The sequence below is a fragment of the Macaca nemestrina genome, chromosome 12, assembly GCF_043159975.1.
Source record: "Macaca nemestrina isolate mMacNem1 chromosome 12, mMacNem.hap1, whole genome shotgun sequence".
In the NCBI taxonomy this organism is placed as follows: Eukaryota; Metazoa; Chordata; class Mammalia; order Primates; family Cercopithecidae; genus Macaca; species Macaca nemestrina.
Genome location: NC_092136.1, coordinates 58,446,840 through 58,472,988, shown reverse-complemented (window position 1 = coordinate 58,472,988; position 26,149 = coordinate 58,446,840). Strand labels below are relative to the sequence as shown.

The 26,149-nt window shown below is 45.2% G+C and overlaps 1 protein-coding gene across 2 annotated transcripts in view; it reads left to right on the top strand.

The window, feature by feature from the left end:
- LOC105488716 (synaptotagmin 9) overlaps positions 1–26,149 on the top strand; it is a 228,638-nt gene that overhangs the window by 186,822 nt on the left and 15,667 nt on the right. Inside the window, exon 7 of one of the 2 annotated variants that reach the window (XM_071075148.1) lies at positions 21,373–22,860. The exons of the other annotated variant lie outside the window; for it this stretch is intronic. Within the exon in view, the coding sequence (XP_070931249.1) occupies positions 21,373–21,423 (51 nt within the window). The 3' untranslated portion in view covers positions 21,424–22,860. Of the gene's footprint in view, positions 1–21,372; positions 22,861–26,149 lie in introns of those variants that run through there. 2 annotated transcript variants of the gene reach the window in all.

Sequence of the window (26,149 nt, the reverse complement as noted above, 5' to 3'; positions counted from 1 at the left end):
TATAATCACTCCCTTGAGCTGATAAAGGCACAGTTCCTCAGGAGTGAAGATTAGTCACATAGCTGACCTTTCCCTTCAATGTCTTATGTGATGTACTGCAATTCATTTGTTTAGAAAAAAAATGAAAATCTATACTCTTTTAACAACAATAATTTTAGCAATTGTAGTATTATTTTTATTTCTACATTATCTATTTTTATTATTATAAAGTCTTCAGTCAGTGGTGGTAGACATATATTTTTTCACACCTTAGATAAAATTCAGGACATAAAATGTGATGATATTGATAATCAAAATGCTTGAAATAAAGAAAAGAGGCTTTCTACAAAGCAAGGGGAACTTTATAATTCATTGAGAAATCACACAATGCAATTGTAACTTTTAGGTATATGGTACACTACGGTGAGTTATACTCAAATTATCAGAAACAGAAGCAGTTATGAATAAGGCAGGAAAACAATGGGGTGATTTTTTCCTTCATAGCTCAGGATCTGAATGGTGTGTGCTTAGATGCTTTGCATGTTAATAGTAAGTGTTCATATTAATAAAGTTTACTAAAGGGCGGTCATAAAACCAATTAATGTAGTTTAAATATTTGTCCCTGCCCAAATCTCATGTTGAATTGTAATCCCCAAAGCTGGAGGTGGGGCCTGATGGGAGGTGTTTGGGTCATATCCATCATGGCTTGGTGCTGTCCTCTTGATAGTGAGTTCTTGCAAGATCTAGTCATTTAAGTGTGTGGAACCTTCAATCCTGCCTTGCCTTCTGCTCTGCCAAGTGAGATGCTGGCTCTTCCTTTGCCTTCTACCATGAGTAAAAACTTCCTGAGGCCCCACCAGAAACCAAGCAGATGTCAGTACCATGCTTTCAGTACAGCCTTAAGAACTATAAGCCAATTAAACCTCCTTTCTTTATACATTACCCAGTCCCAGGTATTTCTTTATAGCAATGCAAGAAAAGCAGTACCAGAAGTGAAGTGGGATATTGCAATAAAGATACTTGAAAATGTGGAAGCAGCTTTGGAATTGGGTAATGGACCAAGGTTGGAAGAGTTTGGAGGGCTTACAAGAAGACAGAAAGATGAGAGAAAGTTTGGAACTTCTTAGAGACTGGTTAAATGGTTTGTGACCAATATGCTGATAGTAATAGGGACAGTGAAGTCCAGACTGATGAGACCTCAGGTGGAAATGGGGTCTTATTGGGAACAAGAGCAAGGGTCATCTCTGTTATGCTTTAGCAAAGAACTTGGTTGTGTTTTGTCCCTGCTCTAGGGATTTGTGGGAGTTTGCACATGAGAGTGATGATCTAGAGTATCTGGCAGAAGAAATTTCTAAGCAGGAAAGCATTCCAGATTTGGCTTGGCTGCTTCTGATAGCCTAAGGAATGACTTAAAGTTGGAACTTATATTTAAACAGGAAGCAGAGTGTAAAAGTTTGGAAAATTTGCAGCCTATCATATGGCAATAAAAGAAAAGGCTTTTCAAGACAGAAATTCAAGCAAGCTGTGGAGCAACCACTTGCTAGAGATACTGGCATAACTAAAAGGGAGTCAGGTGCTAACATCCAAGACAATGGGAAAAAGACCTCAAAGGCATTTCAGAGACCTTGGCGGCAGCCCTGCTCATTACAGGTTCAGAGACCTAAGAGGGATGAATGGTTTTGTGGGCCAGGACCAGGGCCCCACTGCCCTGTGCAGCCTCAGGACACTGCTCCCCCCATCCCTGCTGCTCCAGCTCTAGCCATAACTCAAAGGGGCCCAGATACACCTCCAGCTGCTACTTCAAAGAATGCAAGCCAGAAGCTTGAGCAGCTTCCCTGTGGCATTAAGTCTGCAGATGCTTAACTGTGGGTACAAGAGTGAAAGTTTAGCAGCTTCTCTCTAGATTTCAGAGGATGTATGAGAAAGCCTGAGTGCCCAGGCAGAAGCCTGCTGCAGGGGCTGAGCCCTCCCAGAGAACCTCTACTAGGGCAGTGCCAAGGGAAAATGTGGCATTGGAGGTCTCATGCAGAGTCCCCACAGCGGCAGTGTCTAGGGGAACTATGAGAAGGGGGCCACCATCCCCCAGACCTCAGAATGGTAGATCCACTGACAGCTTGCACTGTGTGCCTGGAAAAGCCACAGGCACTCAACCCCAGCTCATGAGATCAGCCTTGAGGGAGGAACCCTGCAAAACCACAGGGGCAGAGCTGCCCAAGGCCTTGGGGGCCTACCGTTTGCGCCAGTGTTTCCTGGATATGGGACATAGAGTTGGGGATTATTTTGGAGCTTTAAGATTTAACAACAGTCGGGCATGGTGGCTCATGCCTGTAATCCCAGCACTTTGGGAGGCCAAGGTAGGTGGATCACTTGAGGTCAGAAGTTCGAGACCAGCCTGGACAACATGGTGAAACCCTGTCTCTACTAAAAGTACAAAAATTAGCTGGGTGTGGTGGCAGGTGCCTTCAATCCCAGCTACTTGGGAGGCTGAGGCAGGAGAATCGTTTGAACGCAGGAGGCGGAGGTTGCAGTGAGCTGAGATTGTGCCATTGTACTCCAGCCTGGGCAACAAGAGTGAGACTCCATCTCAAAAAAAAAAAAAAAAAAAAAAAAAAAAAAAAAAAAAAAGATTTAATGACTGCCCTGCTGGGTTTCAAACTTGCATGGAGCCTCTAGCCCCTTTCTTTTGGCCAATTTCTCCCTTTCGGAATGGGAATGTTTATCCAATGCTTGTACCTCTATTGTGTCTTAGAAGTAAATGACTTGATTTTTTATTTTACAGGCTCATATGTAGAAGGCACTTGCCTTGTCTCAGATGAGACTTTGGACTTTGAACTTCTGAATTAATGCTGGAATGACCTAAGACTTTGGGGGATTATTGGGAAGACATGGTTGTATTTTGCAATATGGGAAGAACATAAGATTTGGAAGGGGTTGGAGTGGAATTATATAGTTTAAATATTTGTCCCTGCCCAAATCTCATGTTGAATTGTGAACCCTAATGTTGGAGGTAGGGCCTGGTGAGAGATGTTTGGATAATATCCCTCATGGCTTGGTGCTGTCCTCATGCTAGTGAGTGTGTTCTTGCAAGATCTGGTTTAAAAGTGTGTGGCACCTCCAACCCCCTTGTTCCTGCTCTGCCATTTGCCACACTGGCTCTCCATTTGCCTTCTGCCATAAGTAAAAGCTTTCTGACACCTCCCCAGAAGCCAAGCAGATGTAAGTGCCATGCTTCCTATATAGCCCTCAGAACTGTGAACCAATTAATCCACTTTTCTTTATAAATTATCCAGTCTTGGATTATTTGTTTATAGCAATGTGAGAATGGACTAATATACCAATCAAGAAAGTAAATACCACCCAAAGGGATTAAGATTGACTATAAATTTTAAAATATGAACATTCTGAATTTTTTTTTCCTGTTATTAATGCTTAATGAAGTCCTGGGAATGGGAATGGAGAAGTGGATCCAAATACATCCACATCTGCTTGTGCTTTCTGCTGGGCCTTATCTGCAATCTCTCTCTGCTATGGTCTGAGTGCTTGCATCCTCCCAAAATTCATATGTTGAAACCTAATCCCCAATGTGGTAGTATTAAGAGGTGGGAAACAATTAGGTTATGAGGGCTCTGCCTTCGTGAATGGGATTAGTGCCCTTATAAAAGAGGCCCAAGGAAGCTTGTTTGCCCCTTCTACCATGTAAGGACACAGAATGATGGCCCCATCCATGAGGCAGAGAGCTAGCACTCATCAGACACCAAATCAGCTAGCACCTTATCTTGGACTTTCCAGCCTCAAGGACTGTGAGCAATAAATTTCTGTCATTTGTAAATTATCCAGTCTAAGATATTTTGTTACAGTAGCCCAAAAGGACTAAGACATCCCCCTTAATGACTGGAGTCAGAATCACAGCAAGAAATAAGGCTGAGTTGGAGCCAGCAACAGCAACATTTATTCACAAGAGAAAGACAGGAATTGGACTGGCTGAAGAGAGGTCCACAGACTCAGAGACCATCCACCTCAGCTATAGCACAAGGCTCAGTACTGTATTTCCAGTGTTAGGGCTCAGCACTGTATTTCCAGTGTTAGTGCTATTCCCAATTCTGTCCGTAGTTCCTGCTACTGAGGAACTCCATACACAGCAGGACAGTCTTTTGCTGTGCCATGAATTCAAACACAATCTGTAAAGACAGTTAAGGAAGCCACGTCTGTGCTTGGACGCCTTAGAGAATTGTTGGCTTGAAGTAATAAGAGAAAGATCTGGGCTGGGTAGTCCTCAAAGACTCCCTTGTGGTTCAAGATAACAAAATATAAAGGCTGAGCATCTCGTGCTCCCAACCTAGTTCTAGAAGCATCTATGGAGGGATAGTGAGTGGGGCTCTCTATGGCAGTGATTGCCTCTAATGAAGGAACCAAAAGCCAGGCAGGGATTAGGGTGGGCTTCTGGTTTTAGAAAACATGATGGTAGAGCTCTTCATAGGAAGTTTTTAAGATCAAGGTAGGATCCTGCTTGGAGGATCCTGGCCTGGCAGTCTGGATCAGCCTGGAGGTGGAGGTAAAGGGTGTGGAAGCTGGACTCACTTTGGCACACAACGTCCAGGAATGAGTTGAAAACCAAGGCCCCGTGGCTATGGAAGATTGTATCACATGACCCTAAAGCATGGCAGGGCAGCCAGGGGAGCAGTTCTGCCTCTCTACCTTGGACCTGCAGGGTGACATCAACATTGATAACATTGAAGGCATGATGTTGTCAATATTTATTACAAGCACACTTGTAATCTTAAATTTGCCCTTTATCGTAGCCTCTATGGTGCCTATTGTATTTATGGGTGAGTAGTTGGAGGTGACAGAATATATATAACCTTTCAGCTGCATTTGAAATTTTATGTTTCTTAAAGTTACAGAAAGTTCGTTCCCAGGATTAGGGCTAATGACTCTTCTCCTGCTCCTTACAGATAATGTGGCACTTCCATTGCCTAGTATGGAACCAATATATCACACGAATGTGCGCTTACCTAGAACTAGTCTTATATCAGGAATGAGGATCCATGGATCCTTGCAAAGAAAGAAGTAATAATTCAGAGAAACCCTATACTCTCAGGATAGGAAGGGGGAAAATCAAGGATACTGCCATCAACCAAATGGTTTGAGTCCAGGCAGAATCTAAACCATCACTCACAGTGTGCCATCCGCTCCAGCACCAGCCCTCCTGATTCTTTTGCAGGTCAGCAGGCATGAAAGAGTCAATAGCAAAGGCCATGAGAAACTTGCGCACTGTTATAGAGAAATCACTTTTAGTTCAGTTGCTGCTGCCAGAGGAGATGCTTGATAGCAAGAGAGGAAATAATAAGGAAGAAAAGGACTTTTGAATCACATGAGAGTCTTCAAGGACTACTCAGCCCAGATGTTCCTCTTATTGCTTCAAGCCAATAACTCTCTAAAGCCCCCAAGCACAGATGTAGCTTCCTTCACTCTCTTTACAGATTGTGTTTGAATTCATGGCAGACCAGGACACTATCCTGCAGAGTATGGACTTCCTCAGTAGCAGGAACTAGGGACAGAATTAAGAATGATATAACATATATAAAATAACTGAAATAACTGTATTCCATAACTGGAAATACAGTGCTGAGCCCTGTGCTGTAGCTGAGGTGGATAGTCTCTGCACTTTAAAAGAGAGTCCTTGACAAACTGCAGACAAAGACTGATATAGCTTCTTGATTAGAAAATCAGCTGAAAGGCCGGGCGCAGTGACTCATGCCTGAAATCCCAGCACTTTGGGAAGCCACAGTGGGTGGATCACTTGAGGTCAGGAGTTCAAGACCAGCCCAACTAACATGGTGAAACCCTGTTTGTACTAAAAATACAAAAATTAGCTGGGCATGGTGGTGCACGTCTGTCACCCCAGCTACTTGGGAAGCTGAGGCAGGAGAATTACATGAACCCAGGAGGCAGAGGTTGCAGTGAGCCAAGATTGTGCCATTGCACTCCAGCCTGGGCAACAGAGCCAGACTTCATCTCAGAAAAAGAAAAAAAAAATCAGCTGAAAAGACCAGAAGAGAACTCCATGAGACAGGGAATAATGGTGAGCCAGGACTATTATAGGAGAAACAGATCTGGGACAGATTCAGGACTTCACGCATTCCAATTTTAGAGAGGAGGGCTTGGAAGTTAAGGACTGAGCCCTTCCACCATCACTACCCACTCCATGCTAAGAGAACATTAGGTGGCCTCTGTGTTTAAGACACTGTGCTGCTGAGCAGGACATGCTTGCTATTGAGGTGGGTAGGGTGGTAGGTTACATAAGGTTCCTTCCAGGCAGTAAAGAAGCTGAAGAAAGAGCAGGTTATAGAAGTGTTGGTGCAGCAGCCAGCCACAGGGAAAGGAATTTGGTGGCCTTGGAGGAAGGGAAAGTGGGGGCAGTATCTTCTGTAGGATTAACATGGATTTGCATTTGAATTGTAAAATGAGAAGTTGCTTAGTCTGATCCCAGATTGAGGGTCCATGGTGCTCGTATGTATTTCTAGATTATTTGTAATATGTTGTTTATATGCATGTATATGTACAAATGTAAGAGCTCTTAGCAAACTTAAGCATACACACAAAGGCTTAAATTACTTGTTTAATACAGTGGTGTCCAGTTGGGTTTTTGTTTTTTGTTTTTTTGGGTTCTTTTTGGCCAAATTCTTTAATGAAGTCAAAGCTAATTTGAAAGTTGAATGTCTAAAACAGATAAATGCAAGAGCTACTGGGATCGAAGCAGACAAATTGAGAAAAGCAAAATCATTTAATCAAAGAGGAAGACATGACACAGCTCAGCTTCCTGGTGGACAACCTCAGTTGTGCTGTTGTTACTAGTGTCTAACAGGAAGAGGAACCTAATTCCAGCTAGGCCACTTAGAACTGCTGAGCTTGAGCGAATTATCTTCTCTCTCTGAGGATTCATTTCCTCCTCTGTAAAATGGGGATATTAGTAGCTGGTTTTAGATAACTGTGTGTGGATGATTAAATGATATAACATATATGAAAGCACCTAGCATAGTATCTGGTGAAAGCAGTGAAGGATGTTGGACAAGTGTTTGTGTCCTTTCTGCAGCCAATTAAGGTTCTAGGAAGCTGTAACTCTACCTATACTGGCTTTCCAGTAGCTTATTTTTTATTGTTCTATTGTACTGCTTAAATAAGGATAACTTTTCCAGAGATAGCCCAAGTTTCTCATTTCTCTGGCTTTTGGAATTTCCAGTGCTTCACAAAGACTTTAGTGTTAAGAATGTAAGATGTAGCACAGTATTTCAATAAGTCCCTAGTTCTACATGGAAGGGAGCAGTGCGCCTCAAATGTTCTTGGCATTGATTCACATTTGGATATACATTTCAATCATAACATGGACATAGATATAAAACTGAAACAACAGTTTCATGAAATTAATACATATAACATGATGCACTTTTTTGTTTTTTTATTAAAAATAGACTACTGGTCACAATCATTAAATTAATTTCACAAACCCATAATGGGCCACTGCCATTGCACTGCCTTTGCACAAACCCATAATGGGCAGCAGCCCATTTTTGAACACACACAGTGTTCAAAAAACACTGTGTGATATGCACTTTGAAAACGACCGCTGCATTTTGATCCAGTGTGGGAGTGTAAGAAGGAAATATGGACTCATAACTAACTGCACATATTTTTAGGACCCTCTAGAGTGATTTTTTTTTCTGAAAAGCCAGAATTCTAAAATTGTCATCACATATTTTCACTGGAAATTAATGTCATCTCTTGGTTTTAGCTTCTCTGCATAGAACACTACATGCCTGAGTTTGTGTTGCCACATTTGCATAGGCACAAATAAGTTATTTTTACCACAAATATTTAACTTTCCAGTTTGGAGCTGTGCTGTGCTTAGCCTAAACAGCATAGAGAGACCAACTGTGTATTTATAATTAAAGAAAAATGCTGTGCAAAGCCACAGAAGGAAGGAAGAGGCAATTCTTGTTGGAGGTATGTGTCACTGCCATGAAGGGGTTCCCTGAGGTGCTTGACTCCACGTGGACTCCTTCATTCCTGCCAGGTTGCAAATACTACAACAAGTGCTGTGGAGAGAGAGACGAAGATGTAGCACCTGCCTGTAAAAAGTCTAGTGGGGGAGTCTGACAGGAAATTGTTTTCCAGTGTAACAGTGTCAATCATATAATTGGTGCTTTCAAATTTTGTATAGATGGGAGAGTTGCCAACCCTCCACAGGGGAGAGGGTGGTGACCAGAGACACATGCTGACCCCACTTGAGCAGGCTCTTGGAAATATGGAAATCCTTCCCAATAGGGAAGGAAAGGCTGAAGATACGAGAGAGAGGGGATAACTGGTGTATGGGCTTTGACCCAGAGACACGTGGCCCAGCTCTTCTCACAGAGCACACAGGATGCTCTGCCCTCCTATAGCAGGCACATCAGGGCCCCATCTCATCTTTCTGGCATATGGAAACAAATGTTACTACATGGGCAGGATTCGGAAGCAGCCATGTGCTGCTCTTAGGACAAGGGCAGAGGACCCAGCATTAATGCAATGCCTTCTATCACCTTTCCCAACTACCAGAACTTTGGCCCACCCATCATCTGCCTCCTCTCTCCCAGGTCTCTTGGTGCCCAGGTTTTCTCACATACTTGCAGCACTCTCTGGTGTCGTGGAAGCAGTTCTGCCCTCTTCCAACCTGGCTCAGCCTTGAAAGGGCCACTTTTTTCACATTGGTGCAGGTAGGTCTTTTGTCACCATCCAAGCCTTGTTCCTATTCTTCTATCAACTTTCATCAGCTTGTACGGAACAATACATCCCCTCCCCAGTGCTCTGCTGTGCACATTGAAACTGCCCTTCTCAGATCTGAGCCCCGCCTCTGTCATCCCATGCACCTCCTACATCCCACCCCTGACTCTTGGATGTCCCACTTCTGTTCAGACTTCATCTCTGATTTTAGCATCAGATACAGAAGCTTTTTCCTGCTAAGTCCTCTCCTCCCAGATCTAATTCACAGCCTCTAGTCCAGCTGTGGGCAGTCTTTGAACATTTACTCTAAAGCTCTAAGGGACCCAAAGGTGATGCAAGAGCCACCTCCCACCACTCAGAAAGGAAACACTCACTGTGTCCATTTGGCTTCAATCAGACAAACCCAAGATATTCCGAGGGATGAACCAACCTGAAACAAATCCCTAAAAATCTACTTTAACAGAGAGGACAAAGTTTCAGGAAAGAATGGAAGAAAGTATAGAAACTGGAATTATACAGACTAGTAGGGGCATGGAGGCATGCATACAGCATAGAAGAGAAGGAAGTCACTCTGTCTGCTTCAGTGTCATGATGGTGTGAGACCTTGACCAAGAATGTAAATTTAAACCTTCTGGGAAACCTTGTTCTGCCCCAGCAGACAAACAAAAGGAGGCTGAGAAAAGTCAGTGTCAGGGCCAAGGTGGACTGATAGGAGGGAGGAGCATGTCTAATCTCAAGCAGCCTGCACTGGTGCAAGGAGACAGCCAGGAACACTGGGACACACCTGCCAAGGCTGCCAGAGGAGCATTTCATTGGAGTGGACCCTCAGGCCAAACCACAGGAATTGCAGTCAAGCAACATCAAGTCAAAAGACAGGCTGCAAGGTAGGAGGTGAAGACATGAGCAGAAGGCTGGAGAGATTGAGCAGAGACTTTAAAGATGGAAATCAGACTTTAGCAAATGAGAGGTCAGGACAAGGAAGCCGGGGTGTGTCACAGAGCAGACAAGAGGCAGAGCCCACCCTGGAACATGTTACTCACGGTGCCTACCATCTCAGCCTCCCCTGCATGCATGTACAACTTCACCCCTAATATCTGTTGAACAGGCAGCCCTAACCACCATGGTTTGTAAAATGTGTGTCCCTGGCCACAGGTGATTGGATTAAGATGGGGACATGCTCCCAGAAACCTGTTTATGGCCAGTCCAGTGACTTATGACATGGCCTGGCACCCTAAGGTGAGTTGAGTTGATTAGATTACGCCACCAAACTTAGAAATGTCAGGGAAATGAAGCAATCATAGTTCCTTCTCTTGGGCTTCTCTAAGAATCCATTTCTATTATTGTTCCATGAGTATTTTATTATAGAACACCATAAGCACTCCCATCTAGACTTTCATTGAACTACCTTGAGTGAGCCTCTATTCCCGTACAACCTGAAGACTCACCTGAACACGTATGGACTTGTAGCTGTCCAGAAGCACAGTGATGAATGGTGTGTTTGGCTACTACATTTGTTTTCACATAGTTTCCCATGGTTTAGAAGTGCTGAAGATGAAACCTTAAAAGAGTTGGAACCCCCCGCCCCAAGTAGAACAGAAGCTGGAATTAGCAAAATAACACAAATAGGCATGAGATTCATCCTACTGCGAGGAAGTCACACTTACAGGAAGAGAAGCACAAATGAGGGAGGACCCCCACTCACTTGAGTGTACAAAAAATGCTGTGTTTAGAAGCTCAGAAAGATCACAGTTACTGACTTTTCCTAGAGGGGGTATAAGAAGTTTCATGGAGACCCAAAAGGTCTGATGGCAAGATACCTTCCCAATGTTGAGTAAAGCGCTATAAAGAGTCTGCCAAAACTATTCAAAGCCACTGCTTCTCATGGACATAAACATTTCACCAGGAGTGAACATGGCAGTATTTTTTGAGTGGAAAAATGAAAGATGTGAGAATACGGGTGGTATTTTCATTGCTTCTTCCTACTGCCCTTTGGAACTCTGGAAGACTGAAGAATATCTAAAGATGATCAGTAGTGGACTCACAAGAATAGGTTGATATTTAGAATGAGGTTCTGAAACACAGCTTAAGATACCAGAATAAATCGTTCTAGCCAAGAGTGCAGAGAATCTTACATGAGGGACTATGTTGCTTAGTGATTGATTAGTTGATCTCATCAAGAGGATTTAAAAACTGATACCAAGAGGAAGAGTAAGACAACACAATGAAACAGACAACCCACAAGACCAGTTGCTATGAATGACATCCAGTGGGATGTGGAAAAAAAGGGTTCCAGGACAGGAGATTTCCAGTGATTCACAGGAGATAAGATTGAATCCTAGATGCAAATGACGGCCATGGCCTTGGGTGTCCTAATGCATCCTGCAGAGAGAACAAATAGAATAACCCAGGACAATGACCACAGCCTTGTAGGTATAACTGTAACCCAAACATATCAACAGACCACTTAGAAGCAGACAGATTAATGTGCTATACATGCCTGAAGAGCTGCGTACCTAAGGTTGAAAGCTCATTGATATGCATATTGTGGGCATTAGCAGAAATGAGCCTGCCAGGGGCATATGACAGGTGGAGAGGTGAAACTCCTAAAACAAATCAAAGCACTAGTACAGAGACAAAAATCCAGTGGTGAGGGAGAAATCCACTGAGGAGATGTTTCCTGGAAGTCTTCTTTGGTTAAAGACAAAGTGAAAACTTCTCCAGTTGTTTTGCTACCAGTATTAGAATACTTTGGATGTAATGAACAGAAATCCTGACACAAACTAGATTGAACAAAGAAAGTGTAGCATCCGGACAGAGTGTCTAGAGATAGGATTGTAGATTCTGTAGTTAAGGATGGGGGGTTCAGGGATTGTAGATTCTGTGGTTAATGATGGTATCAGGAACACCAGTTCTTCCCAGGCTACTGGGCCATCCTTCCTTACTTTCGATTCATCTTCAAGTTGGTCGCAAGATGGATGCAGATCTAGGCATTGCATCCAGACATGAAAGTATCCACAGGAAAATGTACTTCTTGTAGCTCTCTGTTAAGAGCAAGGAAAAAATTATTCAAGTGCCCAGCAAACCGGCTCCTTACACATCATGGCCAGAAGTATGCCAGTGTTTGAAGCAGTCATTGGCAAAAGGAATGGGACTGTGTGGGCCAAACAGGTTCAGCCCTGAAGATGGATCCCTTCTTCTGGGACACCAAGAAAAACGCCATCCCCTTCTCCCCTGGCAATACCCAGCCAACCTTCCAGCCAACTCTCCCCCACAGACACCCGATTTCTTCTCATGACAACTCTGCACTCCATTATCCACCTTCCTGGAAGCAAACCATTCTGTAGCCTATTCCAAAAAGCTCAAGCCAGCACACACACCACAGGGCAACAAACCAAATCTGAATCTCAAAGCTTGCCAGACCAGCAGCGCCCATTGAGAAACTCTCCAGATAAGAGATGGTCCCAGCAAACCCACCGCCTCCTGCCATGTCTCTGCACATGCCATCAACGCTCTACTCTCCAGTGAAAATGGCTGAGGGGAGGAGCTTTTCCTCTACAGACCCAACGCTGCCATTTCCCTCCCCTGTGGTGGGACTTGAGGAGGGGCTGGAGAACACGTCTCCACACACATGCGGCTGTGGTCTGCTCTTGGCTCTCTCTCTTCCCACTCTTCTGCAGTGCAAACCAGGGTGGAGGATGATGTGAGACCCGACTTTTGGAACACTTGTTATTTCAAGAACCAGAGAGTCAAAACCCTTCAGGCATGTTTGGAATCCCAGAGAGCTCAGCACAAGACTTGTGCTGCCAACATTGTGACTCTAGACTATCTCTCTGGGAATCGGGATTTCAGCTCCTCTCTCCACACACCTTCACCACCGGCACTGGGCACCCACTTCAGCAGCTCCCCACTCAAATTAGTCCCCCTCCTGTATGACACTGGGCTTCTGACACTGGCTGAATTCCTGTCAGCCATTTTCTCCAGTCCTGGGGTTCTCAGTGTCTCCAGATACTCACATGGGTAATGGGTTCCTTGACTCAATGCCAAGCATCTGTCTCCCAAAGAGCAGCAGCCCTTTCCTAGGGCCTCAGCCGTCAGCTCTGCTGCCCTTTGCTGCCCTCCCCTGGCCATTGACATCACTGCAGGTAACTCTTCAGGACTCTGATGGATTCATTGTTACGTCGATTCAATAAACACTTATTTAGGGGCCCTCTGTACCACGCGATGTCCAGACACTGAGGATTCAGTGATAAAAATACATGGCACCTGTCTTCCAGGAGGAAAATTAGAGAGAGAGAGAGAAAAGGAGAGAGAGAGAGAATGAATGAATGAATGAATGAATGAGAATGAGAATGAAAGAAGGAATGAGAATGAAAGGACTTTTTGAATGGGAATGAGTGGATTCTGGTGTGCCCTTGTGGAAGTCTCGATTTGCTCATTGTTCTGCAGTCCCCACTGCCTAACACCTTCACCTGAAAAGGAATTCCCCCGGCTTCCCCTTTGGAAGTGGAGTTGGAGAATTTATTTTAAACCGAGTATTTCTGAGCAAGTGCAAAGCACCCTACCCGGCACTGGAGGTATAATGGGGAAATGCTGGTCCCATCCCCCACAGAATTTACAATCTGGCTGAGGAAATAGACATAAGAAAATAATAGAGATTGTTTAATAACAGTTATGGTGTTACCTGGTACTGTATTCTGTCTTAGTCATACCTAGCAAGAGCTCCACACAACAAGGATAGGGCATGATGTCCATGTTTTAGGGGGTAAAGGAGTGAACCACAGAGGGCACAGTCTGTGCACACAGTAGGCACCTCAGGAAGTGCTGAATGCATGAAAGAGGCTGCAGAGCAGACAAAGCTCCTGGGAGCCAAGGCCAGTGTCTCCAGCCAGCTCAGCTGAAATCAGCAGCTCACGTGCTCCATTCTTCACCTGCAGCATGCCCACTTCATCCTGAAACTCTCTTCTACCCAACCACCTCATCTAAAGATGCAGATCCTAGTGTCCCAGACAGGACTGTTGGCAGGTTCCAAGTCAAGTGAAGGATAATTCAAGAGCCACAGTCCAATAGTGCAGGAGCCATATCTGCTCTATTTGTCATTGTATACCCAATCCTTCACATAGTGCCTGGCACATAGGAGGTACTCCATAATTCTGTGATGGTTGTTGAATGAATGCATGGATTTTGCATAACTATTCAGGAAGGAGCTTAGCTTCTACAGAGAATTTGGTCATGATTGGATTCATTTGATCAGTGGAATCAGCCATTCCAGTTTACTATAGCCAAAAGTAGATTTAGAACCTAATTTGGCCTATTGGCTACCAAAAGGGTACAGACTCTGAGTTGTAGTGAGACCGCCAGTCTCCCTGCAGGCCCGCGAGGGCTCCCCCATCCTCCCTGGGCTGAGATTTAATAGTGCCTCTTTTTGCTCAGTCTGCTCTCTGGTCCTCAGGATGAGAGATCAGTATGAACTGATCTTCCTAGGGGAGGAAGAAGGGTTTCCAGCTGCAACGAGAGAGCAGCGTGCAGTGACAGTGAAGCACCAGGATGTAGAACAATGCTGCGAGAACACATTCCCTGAGGTTTGGGAATAAACTTCTTTAAGGGCTGTGCTCCCTTTTTGATGGGTCCTAGTGGGCCTCTGTGCTGGTCGGGACCGACTTTTCCTCAGCGATCCAGTGGAGGCTGCAATGTATTTTGCTTAAAACTACAGCTGGTTTGTAATTTTGGCCTCAGACAGTAATTACAGCTGCTGGGGCTCCTTGGAGAGATAATTACGGAAAGAATTCAGCATATTCATTTTATCTACACACTTAACCATCAATTAAATCATTACCATCTAATCCTATTCCAGAGTCTGGAAATGTTCTGTGAATATATAATTTTGAAGGCACTGAATTTTGTTTTCAGATGGTTTTAAGTGAAAAATTGCCCAATTTCCATAGCCAATGGAGGTTTTCTCTATGAAAGCAGAGCCAAGAGTATCTCCTGGCTTGTAGTTGCTGCCTCCCTGGGGGCCTGCACCACATAAAGGGCCAAGCAGGAATGGATTGATAGGAGGGAGCTGGGACTTTGCCTTTGATTTCCCATGTAGTTTGTGATTTTCCAAAGCAGGATTAGCACTGGGACTTAGAGGTCAGTGGCTGGGGACAGACTAGAAGGTGACTTGTTTTGCCAAGGAGCTTCCAGGAGAGTCTTCCCCTGCTGGGATTCTGCTAGGGCCCTGGGCCGTCATCCGCTTATCAAAGCCGGGATGGGGTCTTTTCACTTTGCGAACCCAGGAGACAGTGTGGTATTTAAAAGCATGAGTGCTGGAGCTGGCTTCATATTCTGGCTTTGCCATTTTTGAGCTGTATGTCCTTGAGCAAGTTTCTAAATTCCTCTAAACCTCAGGTTCTTCTACTCTTTAGCAACACAATAGATCCTACCTCAGGGAGTTGTGTGAGACTTAAGTGAAGAAATGAATGTAACATGTTTAACACAGCATCTAGAACTTAATGGATGCTAGATAAACTTTGATAATTGATATTATTTAACATACATGTATGCACAAGAAAAGAAGAGAAGCAGAAGGGAGAAATCAAATGTCCAAAAATGTGCTTCAGCGGGAACTAGGGCCTCTGAAAGCACATGTGGCATGGGCTGGGGCTGCCCCTGGGCTTCGCTGTCCAGCCTTGGACTCCACGGGCGCTCTCTGCTCTCTCTGACCTTGACTTCCCTTGGGGATGGTCCCCTGGGAGCCTCTGACTGCAGTCCCCCTCTGCACCCCTCCTCTCTGACCCTGCCCCTCTCATGGCTCCAGCCCTGGTGCTTCTCCAAAAACCTTGCTGCACTGCTGGCCCCCTGAATATGCCTGCTCTCCTCCTACACTTCCAACCACCCTTTTCTCTCTTTCTGATGGGCTTTCACTGGCTAACAGTGGGACATAGTCATGCCTCAAGTTTCTGACCTAAGTCACTTTTGTTTTTTACTACACCACACAAAGCAGCATCTGAGAAGATGGCCCACAGGGATGCAACTGCTTCCTGGCCTCCTTCAGCCAGGGAGACACTTTTTCTAATAGACAGGAGGCTTGGGCTGAATCCTCTTCAGACTATGCCTAATACTGGAATCCCAGAGGCACTATCTATACAGTGGGGCCCTGGGGAAGTCTCGTCTTTGTGAGCTGACTCTTCCAGATGGCTGCACTAGTCCTCTGGCCGGTGTTTGGGCTCAGACCATCCTACCCTACTGCCCACAGCACATGGTTCCTGTGCTGAAGTTACTAAAAAACCCAGTTCTTGTAGCTGGCATAGAACTGGTCACAAGGCTGGCTTTTGCCCTGGCATAAGCAGCCTCTATGTGGGAGCCCCAAGCTGGGAACCAGCCTCAGGCACAGCATCAAGTCCACGTGCTAGACTTGCCTGGAAAATACCCACTTGACCTTACAGTTGTGCCTATCGCCGAGCCAAGGGCTGCAAAGGAAATGAGAAGCTCCCAACTGCTGAAATCATGGAGCTGGAATATCAAGTCTCTGTGTTCAAGGATAATCATAGTTATCGTTGGAAGGACTGTACAGTGAAGACTAATTTTTAACCACCTCTGAGAGTTGTAAGAATTAAATAAGTTAATAAATGCAGAACACTTACAAGAGTGCCTAGTACCTAATGTTTGCTCAATGGATATTAGCTATTATTAGTATCATTATTATTAAAGGAGAAACCAGGCTTCATGAGGTTTATGGAGTCTTGGCCGGAAACACTGATTCTCCTGCTTTGAGAACTCTCAAGAGGGCTTACTCTTGGGCTGGTCCTCCTGTCCAGTGATCTCTGGAGCCAGTGACACCATAACAACTTCCCGATCCCAAACATTAGCATGTGGTACCACAGGCACCACAGGACGGTCTTTTAAGAACCTAGATCCTAGCGCTTCCCAGAGCAAGGGAAGAAAAAGCCCTCCCTGGCCATCCCCCCAGCCCCTCTGCCTTGACTCCCTCAAGGGGAAGCAGGAGGTGACACCAACAAGCTCCCTCTCCAGAAGCGGAAGACTAGTACCCTCATTTCTCCTTGCTTCTCTTCCCCTCCCCCTGAAGAATGTGGGTAGGTTGTTCCTGCCCTGCCTTTCTGTCTGTGAGCCCACTTTGGTCCCTGGTCAGCTCCGCAGGCCTCCTGCAATCACTGCTGAATCATGAATGATCCACTAGGCAGTGAGGACCCAATCCCTGAGGGGAGCTTGGGAGAGAAGCATGGGACACACCAGCATCACCAGGGCTGTCCACTTCAGGGCCCAGAGGCATGCATCCTGGTGCCCTTTTGCTTCAGTATTTGCAGTTTGGCAAATGGAAGTGTGTGTGTCTGCAGAGCTGGTGAGGTCACTCTGTCTGATGGACCACAAAGGCTTTCCAATGTTCTGGAACTGTCCGATTCAGAGTCTGATCAATCTTGCCCTCGTATCACTGATTCTCTGAGCAGGGACAGATGTGGCCACCTTCCTGTGCCATAGTGAATACCTCAGGGAACTGCCAGCCCCCTTCACAACTCACCTTGGTACCTTACTCCAATTCTCTGTATTTCTCTCTGGCTCTCCTTGGCTTCCTTTTATAGGTTAGAACCCAAGTTCCTTAGAGGGCACACAGAGGCCTTCACAACCTGGCCCCTCTCTATCTGGAGGCATAGCCAACCACTGCCTCTGAACATTTTATGCCCCAGCCCCAGCACACAGACCACTTCTAGGACCCTGGCAGCACTGCTTTGCGGTGCCACTTTGCTTTTGCATGTGCTGTTCTCTTTGTCTGTGATAGCTACACAAAGCTCCCTCACAAACATTTACTTCCTTTGAACTCAACATACAGACAACCTTTTCTCTGTATATATCTCTTTGTGATAGCTCCCAAAATGCTATTTTGTAATTTTGTGTTGGTTTTCCTGAATAAACTATGAGTTCCTTGAAAACAGATACTGTATCTCATTCATCTCTGAATCCTGAGACCATTGTAGAGGCCCCAGCACACAACTAGGTGCTCAGTGTTGGCTGAATGAGATCAAGAGGGTGGGCTCAGCTTCCCATATGCTCTGCATGAAGTGTGCAAACTCATTCCAGACTCACAAATTAGAGATCCTTCATTGACAATCATTGTATGGTTTCAGAAGATTGCACATTCAAACGTCTACACTCTAAAAAGCTGAATGAAAAACACCCTCACCAACAGCATCTCATGTTTTGCTTAACAGCATGAGCTCTACCTCTCTGGAGGGGCTTTAAGCAAAGCCTTGACAGTCTGCAAGGAAAGAATTACCACTGGGCTTGGGGTCCCATGAACTTTGGGATATTTCACAAATATCCCAAATATTGTTGAGACAATCTAGTGACTTTGTGAAACTGAGGAGAAATCGGGAGGCCTTCTCTCCGAAGGGCTTCAGAGCCATCTGGTTCTATCTGAGATTTATTCTGAATGCAGCCTTTACAGTGAGAGGGTGCCATACTCAGGTTCAGGGATCTGGCTTGAGGCTTGGGGAAAACATCATTGCCTTTGATGGCGCCTGCTAAAAGCGGTGTGATACAGGCAACTCATGCAGATCTTCTCTGTTCAGGGCTCCAAATCCCTGCTGCGGCTTACCTCAAGGCGGAACAGGGTAGCAGCACACACCTCCTGCTCCAAGGACGACAGCATCCGCTGTGAGTGTGCCGCTTTAGCAAGATGACTGTGCTTTATTTATTGCAATTTCACACTACGATTATGCACGTCAATCTATGCTGAAAATGGCAACTGTGCCCCCTGTGTCTCCAATGTTGTATGATGTGTGGTTCTGCTTTCCAGACATACTGAAATAGTTTGAAAAAGTGGCAAACCCTGCTCTACAGAGCAAAAAGAATTATCTCAAAATAACTCACTTTTCATAGGCCTTCAAATGTAATTCTTTAGCAGGCACAATGAGGGAGGGGCAGGGTCTCTCCAGCTTCCCCAGAGACCTGAACCCCCCTTTTCAGTCGTGGCTTCACAGTGGATGGGTCAGCACTAAGGATGAGATGGCTGCCAGGCCCGGTTGACTGGGGTGGGGCAGATTCAGGGCTTGAGGTGGAAAGGAAAACTGGGAGCAGCAGGGGCTTAGTCTTCACAGAATGAAGGAGGGTGGCCAAGGGTGTTGCTGATGGAACCAGGGAGGAGAAGCCAAGACTCAGGGGGTTATGAGAAAGTGGAGAAGCAAAGGCATCTAGGAGCCAAAGAGCCCAGGCATGGTGGCTCACACCTGTAATCCCAGCACTTTGGGAGGCCGAGGTGGGAGGGTCACTTGAAATCAGGAGTTCGAGATTGGCCTAGACAACATGGCAAAACCCTATCTCTACTAAAAGTACAAAAATTAGCTGGGCGTGGTGGTGGGTGCCTATAATCCCAGCTACTCAGGAGACTGAGGCACAAGAATCACTTGAACCCAGAAGGCAACAGTTGCAGTGAGCCAGCCTGGACAACAGAGTGAGACTCCATCTCAAAAAAAAAAAAAAAACAAGGAGCAAAAGTGACAACCTTGCCAGGCCACCCTGAGATACATAGATGCATGGAATGTGAGGGACTAAAAGGCCTCTTGAGAGTGCTACAAAGAAAGTGTTGTGACTTCAAGGGAGAACCAGGATTCAGTTGAAGTGCGAAAGTGGATAGAAAGCTTACATAAAGGATTAAGGATGTAGGGGAGGTAGGCATGGAGCACCAGAGGAGGGCTGGAGACAGTGGAAGTGGAGAAGGGGAAGTACAGGGTTTGGAAGTGGTTTGGAGAAGGGGAAGTACAGGGCAGGATATGATGACAGGAGAGACAAGAGAGGCAACTGGACTGGGGGTGTAGAAAGCACAGCCTGCCAGGTTTGATCTCAAGGGGCAAAGTCTGCTTCACCCAGAGGAAGCAAGGTGACCAGGCTGTCCTAGAAAATAAAGCCACAGTCATCCTCAGAGCAGCTGTTCTCCTGGAGTTGTTTGAGAGAGGGCCTGAACTGTTTCTCCTCATGTACCCATTTATTCATCCATTCCCCAGTGTTTGTGAGCACTGGGTCTGGTGGGCCCCTGCTCTTCCCTCCACCTTAAACCCTCTCCTGCCTGCCCCACTACCATACCCTCCCCTGTGCCCAGCTAAGTTCTCAACTCCTGTCTGCCTTCTCCCTGATGCCAGTCAGGATGCCACTCCTCCCAAGAAGGCATGCTTTGCCTGTAATATGATCCCTCCAATGAATAACAATCCAATGTTAGATTTTCTACTCTATCCAGGCCACTGTGCTCAGCGCTGTACAAGCATCCCTAGTTTAGCTGTCACCCTGTGAAGTAAACAGTTTTGTCTCCCCAGATAAAAGAAACTGAGGCTTAACTAATTTATCCAACATCATGAGACAAATAACTGGCCGAGCTGTCAGATTAAGGTAGATGGTATTATTTCTTCATTGTTATATGCCCCACCACACTCTTGTCAGGGTCTTGACTCCAATGACTTAGGACTCGGGCCTGTGATTTGCTTCGATCAACAGAATATGAATGGATGACAACATGCCAGTTCCACATGTTTCTACTCACCCCCTTGAACTTTTAGCATCTGTCATGGGAATAACATGCCCTGGAAAATGGGCTTCTTCAGCTTGGTCCTGAAACAAGACAATGCAGAAGTAGATCTCTACCTGTCTGGCAGAGCTGCAGCCAACCACAAACTCATCAGCAAGAAATTAGCATGTATTGTTGTAAGCAACTAAGATTTGGGGGTTGTTATTGTAACAAAAGCTGACTAAATACAGATTTAAACTCACAGTGTTCCTCCATCTCAGTGCTTGTTGGGCATAGCTACCAAGCTTATTTGGGTCCAAATGTGGACTTACTTCTCTCCACCTGTTAGGAAAGGCTTTCTCTCTTCATTGTTTTATCATCAAGATGAATCTCATAACCTATTGGAGTTCCAGTTTAACTTTTCTTTTCCTTCTCTTGCCCTCTCCCTGGAAAAAGTTTTACATACGCCGACACATGTCAGCAAACCTCTCAACCTCACTTCTGTGCTGGTCAAGCAGCTTTGAAGACACAGCTATGCCAATCAGAGCACAACCAGTTTCTGGCATGGTCAGTGTAGGGATCACACAGTAATGCTGGTTTTAAAAGACTTTTCCTTCTCAGCTGTTATTATTCAGCTCACTTAACAATTAAAACTAGAACAATGCCTTAGAATTTTAAAGAAAATTATTTTGTTTCCATCCTGCTGGCACCGATTCATCATCCTTTATGACTTCACATTCCCAAATAATTTGGGATGTAGGTTTTTTGCTAATGTACTTTCAGCTGCTTTGCTTCTGATGTTTCCTCCCCACCTAATCAAATGCTTCAAAATAACCACAATTTCTAAACCCAGTAGGACATGCACTGAACAATATGTAGTAAAATTTATTAACAGAAAGCCCTTTGTTTTTAAAACTCTGAAAGTTAATGGAATACTCTTTTTTACTTTAGAAGTCATGCTATGTTCTGTGTGGTTTTCCCACGGATGTGTTTTAAATGTTGCATTCTGTTAAGACTAAATTTTATAGTTGCAAAGATTTTATTCCTCCAAAGCAGAACATAATTTTCCCTCGTTATCTTAGCTTGAAAAGGCCTGAAGTGAAAATGTATGACTTTGCTTATGCAGCTTTTCTTCTCCTCTTCAGATAAAAGAACCACATTTTCCTTTGAAGACTCGTCCCCTCTTCCCCCTCTAACCATGTAGTTTGGGTAGAGGTATCCACATCTTCAGCTCCAGGAGCGTCTTTGCATCTCCCCAGGCTTAAGCCCAATCATCACATTCAGGGATTGGTTCAGGGTGAGTGTGTGACCCAATTTAGGCCCAGGAATTTTGTTGGAACTATCAGGAAAAGTCACACCTTTCCACTGGACTTGAAGCTGCGAGGATATAAATGTGGAGTTGCTGGCTGCTATCTCACCATCAAAATAATAGACTGCACTCCAGGATGGAGTGAAACAAAAGAAAGCATACTTGAGAAGTGGAGAAGGTGATAATGAGTCCTGATGACACTGTCTGAACCTCTGGATCCAGCTGTGCCTGAAACTGTTTCTTGCAAGGGACTAGCATGTACCTCATAACCAACAACAACAAATCTGACATTGCTGCTGGTTGGATCCCAACTCTAGAGAAGGAGATAGCTAGAAAATTAGTCTGCACACACGAAAGCAGAGAAAATATATACAAAATACCCAGCTGTTAATTTTAAAATGTGAATGAGCAATCAAGGGTCACTGAGTAAGGCAGAACTGACAGCATTACAGGTTTATATTTAAAAACACACACACACACTGAGGAAACAAAACAAACAATGATAAGAAATCAAATTCAAATGTGAAATAAATCAAAATCATAATAATCTTAAGTAATTAACATCTAGAAAATCTACTCATAAGCACTTCTGCTTGTTGCCACATTGGCCTCAAGTATTAGATAAGAGTGTCCTGGCTCCCAGAGGCCTTCTCACTCCTGATTCTGTTCCCTGCAGTTCTGCTCACTCAGAAAAGCTGCTCTCTGACTCTATCCACTGCTTCTTTCCACAGAGGTATGGGTATGTAAGTTGGGCCCATTTCAAAGGCAATCTTCTCCCATCTTCTTGTGCGATGTCTTGAGAGGCTATTCTAAAGAAGTTCTAATTTTTGACAAAGTTTTGCTTCTACACAGTCAAAATGATCTCACTGGGGCTTCGACATGTTGCTGCTGGTCTATCCATTAGGACAGCTCTGAAAGTCTCCCTCTCTTCCAGAGTGCTTTTGTTTTTGTTGTTGCCTTACCCATAGTCCTTTCAGAGAAACTAGTCCCTAGAGCAGAGCATAAATTCCATACAAGATAGCAATGGAGCCAGTTGCCCAGAGAGCTTTGAATGGGACAGTTATCACACCCTGAGTCAAGTAGAATGCTTTGGGTTTCTAGGAACAGAAAACCTAACTCAAACTCCTTTTTATGAGACGAAGTTTCGCTTTTATTGCCCAGGCTGAAGTGCAATGGTATGATCTCAGCTCACCGCAACCTCCGCCTCCCAGGTTCAAGCGATTCTCCTGCCTCAGCCTCCCAAGTAGCTGGGATTACAGGCATGCGCCACTACACCTGACTAATTTTGTATTTGCAGTAGAGACAGGGTTTCTTCATGTTGGTCAGGCTGGTCTTGAACCCCCAACCTGAGGTGATCCCCCTGCCTCAGCCTCCCAAAGTGCTGGGATTACAGGTGTGAGCCACCATGCCCAGCCCTGAAATTCCTTTAAAGAATAAAATAAGGCCAGGCACAGTGGCTCATACCTGTAATCCCAGCACTTTGGGAGGCTAAGGTGGATGGATTGCTTGAGCTCAGGAGTTCTAGACCAGCCTGGGAAACATACTAAGATCTCCATCTCTACAAAAAAATAACAAAAATTAGCCAGGCATGGTGGTGTGCCCACTATGGGGAGGAGTGGGTACTGTGAGTGCAAGCTGGGAAGATACTCCAAAGTGTTTCCCTAACCCCTAAGAGCCAGCCATTTGCTTATCTATCATCAGTTCCCATGACCATCTTCAGTTGTCCTGGTCTCTAGCATGCACACATTCATTCAACCAGTGTTTATTGCGCCCCGCCATATGCCGCATGCTGTTCCCAACACTGGGAATAAGGTGTTGAGCAAGGCAGTGGGGACCCCTGCGCCATGGAGGTTGCATTCTGATGGAGGGAGACAGGCAAACTGAATCCAGTTGAACAGAAAATAAGTCATCACAAGCTGGAGGATGCAAATACAACAGCAAGATGTGACAGCAGTGATGGGGCACTCCTTGGTCCTGGGTAGCTGGGGTAGGCCCTGAGAAAATGACACTTTCCCTGACTGACCAGAAGCAGACAGCCAAGCAAAGGCCTGAGAAGTGCGTTTCCATCACGGAGCAGATGGCCGGCACACAGCTCTGGAGCAAGGACCAGGGAGGCCTGTGCAGAAGTAGAGAGGAGGCGGGCGTGGCCAGGACCATGAGCAACGAGAGGTAGAGTTGTAGGAGAGGAGGTCGAAAGGGAGACAGGCCAGGGTGCAGAGGGCATGGCCCCTAAGTTCAGATCTCACTCTCCTTCCTGAGAAGCACCAGGGAAGAGGCCTTAAGCCCAGTCTCCTTCAGCAGGCACCCTCTGCGGTCTCCTCTGCTTTGACAGGCTAGAGGCTCCCAGCTGGCCAAAAGGGCTTAGCTTCCCCACAGGGCAGGACACCAATCCCTAAGTCCAGGTAAGTTGCCCCTTTTCTGACATTGCTGCTCCCCAGTCCTTTTTCTTTCCTTTCCTTGCTACCTACCTGATTTCCAGCCCTTGATGAGATTCTAAGCCTCCAGCTCCCAGAATCACCCTTCATTTTAATACTCAAATACCCTGAGTCCTCACCCTTTCGTTCTAGCCCTTAGTTGATTTCTTCCTCCAATATGTCTCTGCGGTGGCCTGAGGAATGGTCTTTTATGCTTGTCATGATTCCAGATGATGCTTACCATTTCTGCTCCCCGCTGCACTCCAGGCTTCTCTACGGCCATCTTTAGAGGCTTTCAGCTGCTTCTCCCAGCCACCATCTTCTCCCTGCCCTATCCCCCTATCCTATCCCAAGCACAGATACAGTCCCTTTCCCCATTCCCCCAAAGCATGCAAATGCCAGACTGTAGCATTTAATGAAGATTTCCTCAGGGCTGGGGATAACACGAGTGAATTATAAGACAATGCAAGTAACTGACATTGAAAATTCTTTAGCCAGGGAAAGAAACATCCATCTAATATCGTAATTGTGTCTGCGAATAGGAAACTGCCTACGGGAAACACATTTTACATGGTTATGCAGAATAACACAGCCTGTCATTCTGAGATAGGACCTGGGCATTACCTTTAATAACCTAAGGCCCCTGATACCTCCCCAAAGAGCTGTTTCCCCAGGGCCCCAGCACACTGTCTTGCAGGTGATTTCTTCACTAGGGTGCCAGGCTGAGGAGATGTGTGAAGCTAAAGTCAGCTTGAAATCAGCTTTCTCTCCACTTGCCAAGTGGTGAATTTGCCTGGAGGAGGCTTCTGTTTCTAAGTCACACAAAGACCCAATGCTAACAGTATAGTTGAGAGATATATGCCATGGCCTACTATCAGCCACAGTGTATAGAGAACAGCAGATACACAGATGAGAGACAATGAATTCGGCTAATAGGTTTTATTTGTTTTGACATTGTGAGTATCTTTGAGATGAAAAGCTAATAGTTGGAATAGTGCCAAAAATGTTAATATTATTAATAACATACCAATAAAAGCCTCTAAACCTTTAAGGATAAAAGAAAGTTTCTTATCTTGTATCCCCTTTTCAAACCAACACATTTAAGGGCCTTTGTTTCTGTCTCTTTCTCTCACTGAGAAAAAAAAAAGCAAGCTGTAAGACAATACATTTTCTAAAATTAGCACATATTTAACTGACTTTTCAAAATCAAGTTCTGTTCAACCTATTAGATGTGTATATTCCATACAACATCCCAATGTTTAAGCTAATTTTTTTTTTTTTTTTTTTTTTTTTTTTTTGAGACAGAGTCTTGCTCTGTCACCCAGGCTGGAGTGCAGTGGTGCCATCTAGGCTCACTGCAGCCTCCACCTCCTGGGTTCAAGTGATTCTCCTACCTCAGCCTCCCGAGTAGCTGGGACTACAGGCACCCGTCACCACGCCTGGTTAATTTTTGTATTTTTGGGGGTTTTTTTGTTTTTTTTTTTTGTTTTTGTTTTTGTAGAGATGGGATTTTACCATGTTGCCCAGGCTAGTCCTGTACTCCTGGGCTCAAGCGATCCACCCACCTTAGCCTCCCAAAGTTCTGGGATTACAGACATGAGCCACTGTCTCTGGCCCATTTAAGCTAATTCTGAGACTTTTTCCCAAATAGAGAAAAACATATCTATAAATCACAACTGGAAAAAGAAAGGAGAGCATGAAGGTCCTGGGAAAGGGGTGAAGGCCCCTGCTTGAGGACTTCATGGGGTTGGTATTTAGTCCTTCATGGTACCACAATAGGCTATGCATTCTACAGCTGCTCTTCGTGGCCTGTGTAAATTCTGAGCAAAAATGACCTTTCCCTGGGTCATGTCTGCTAAAGCAAGTATCACCATCCAGTCAGATGGGGCTGATCCCAGCAGATGCCCAAGAAGGAAGTCACCCACTATCTGTAAGTCCTACATAATCCTCAGGGTTCATTTTAGGTGCCACCTCCTCCATGAAGTCTCTAGTGAGCAATGCGCCATTTGGAATGAAGTACTCCCTTAATAGTTTGATTGTATTTATATTGTATTTGATTGTACATTGACCACTTATCACCTCTCGTTTTTATTTTGTAGTTAGTCAGATACATCTGTCTTCCCTCCTGATGTGGACTCCTTTAGGTCTGGGGCATAGGGTCGGTCGGTGCCCACTGAATTGACTATTTAGTTGATTTGG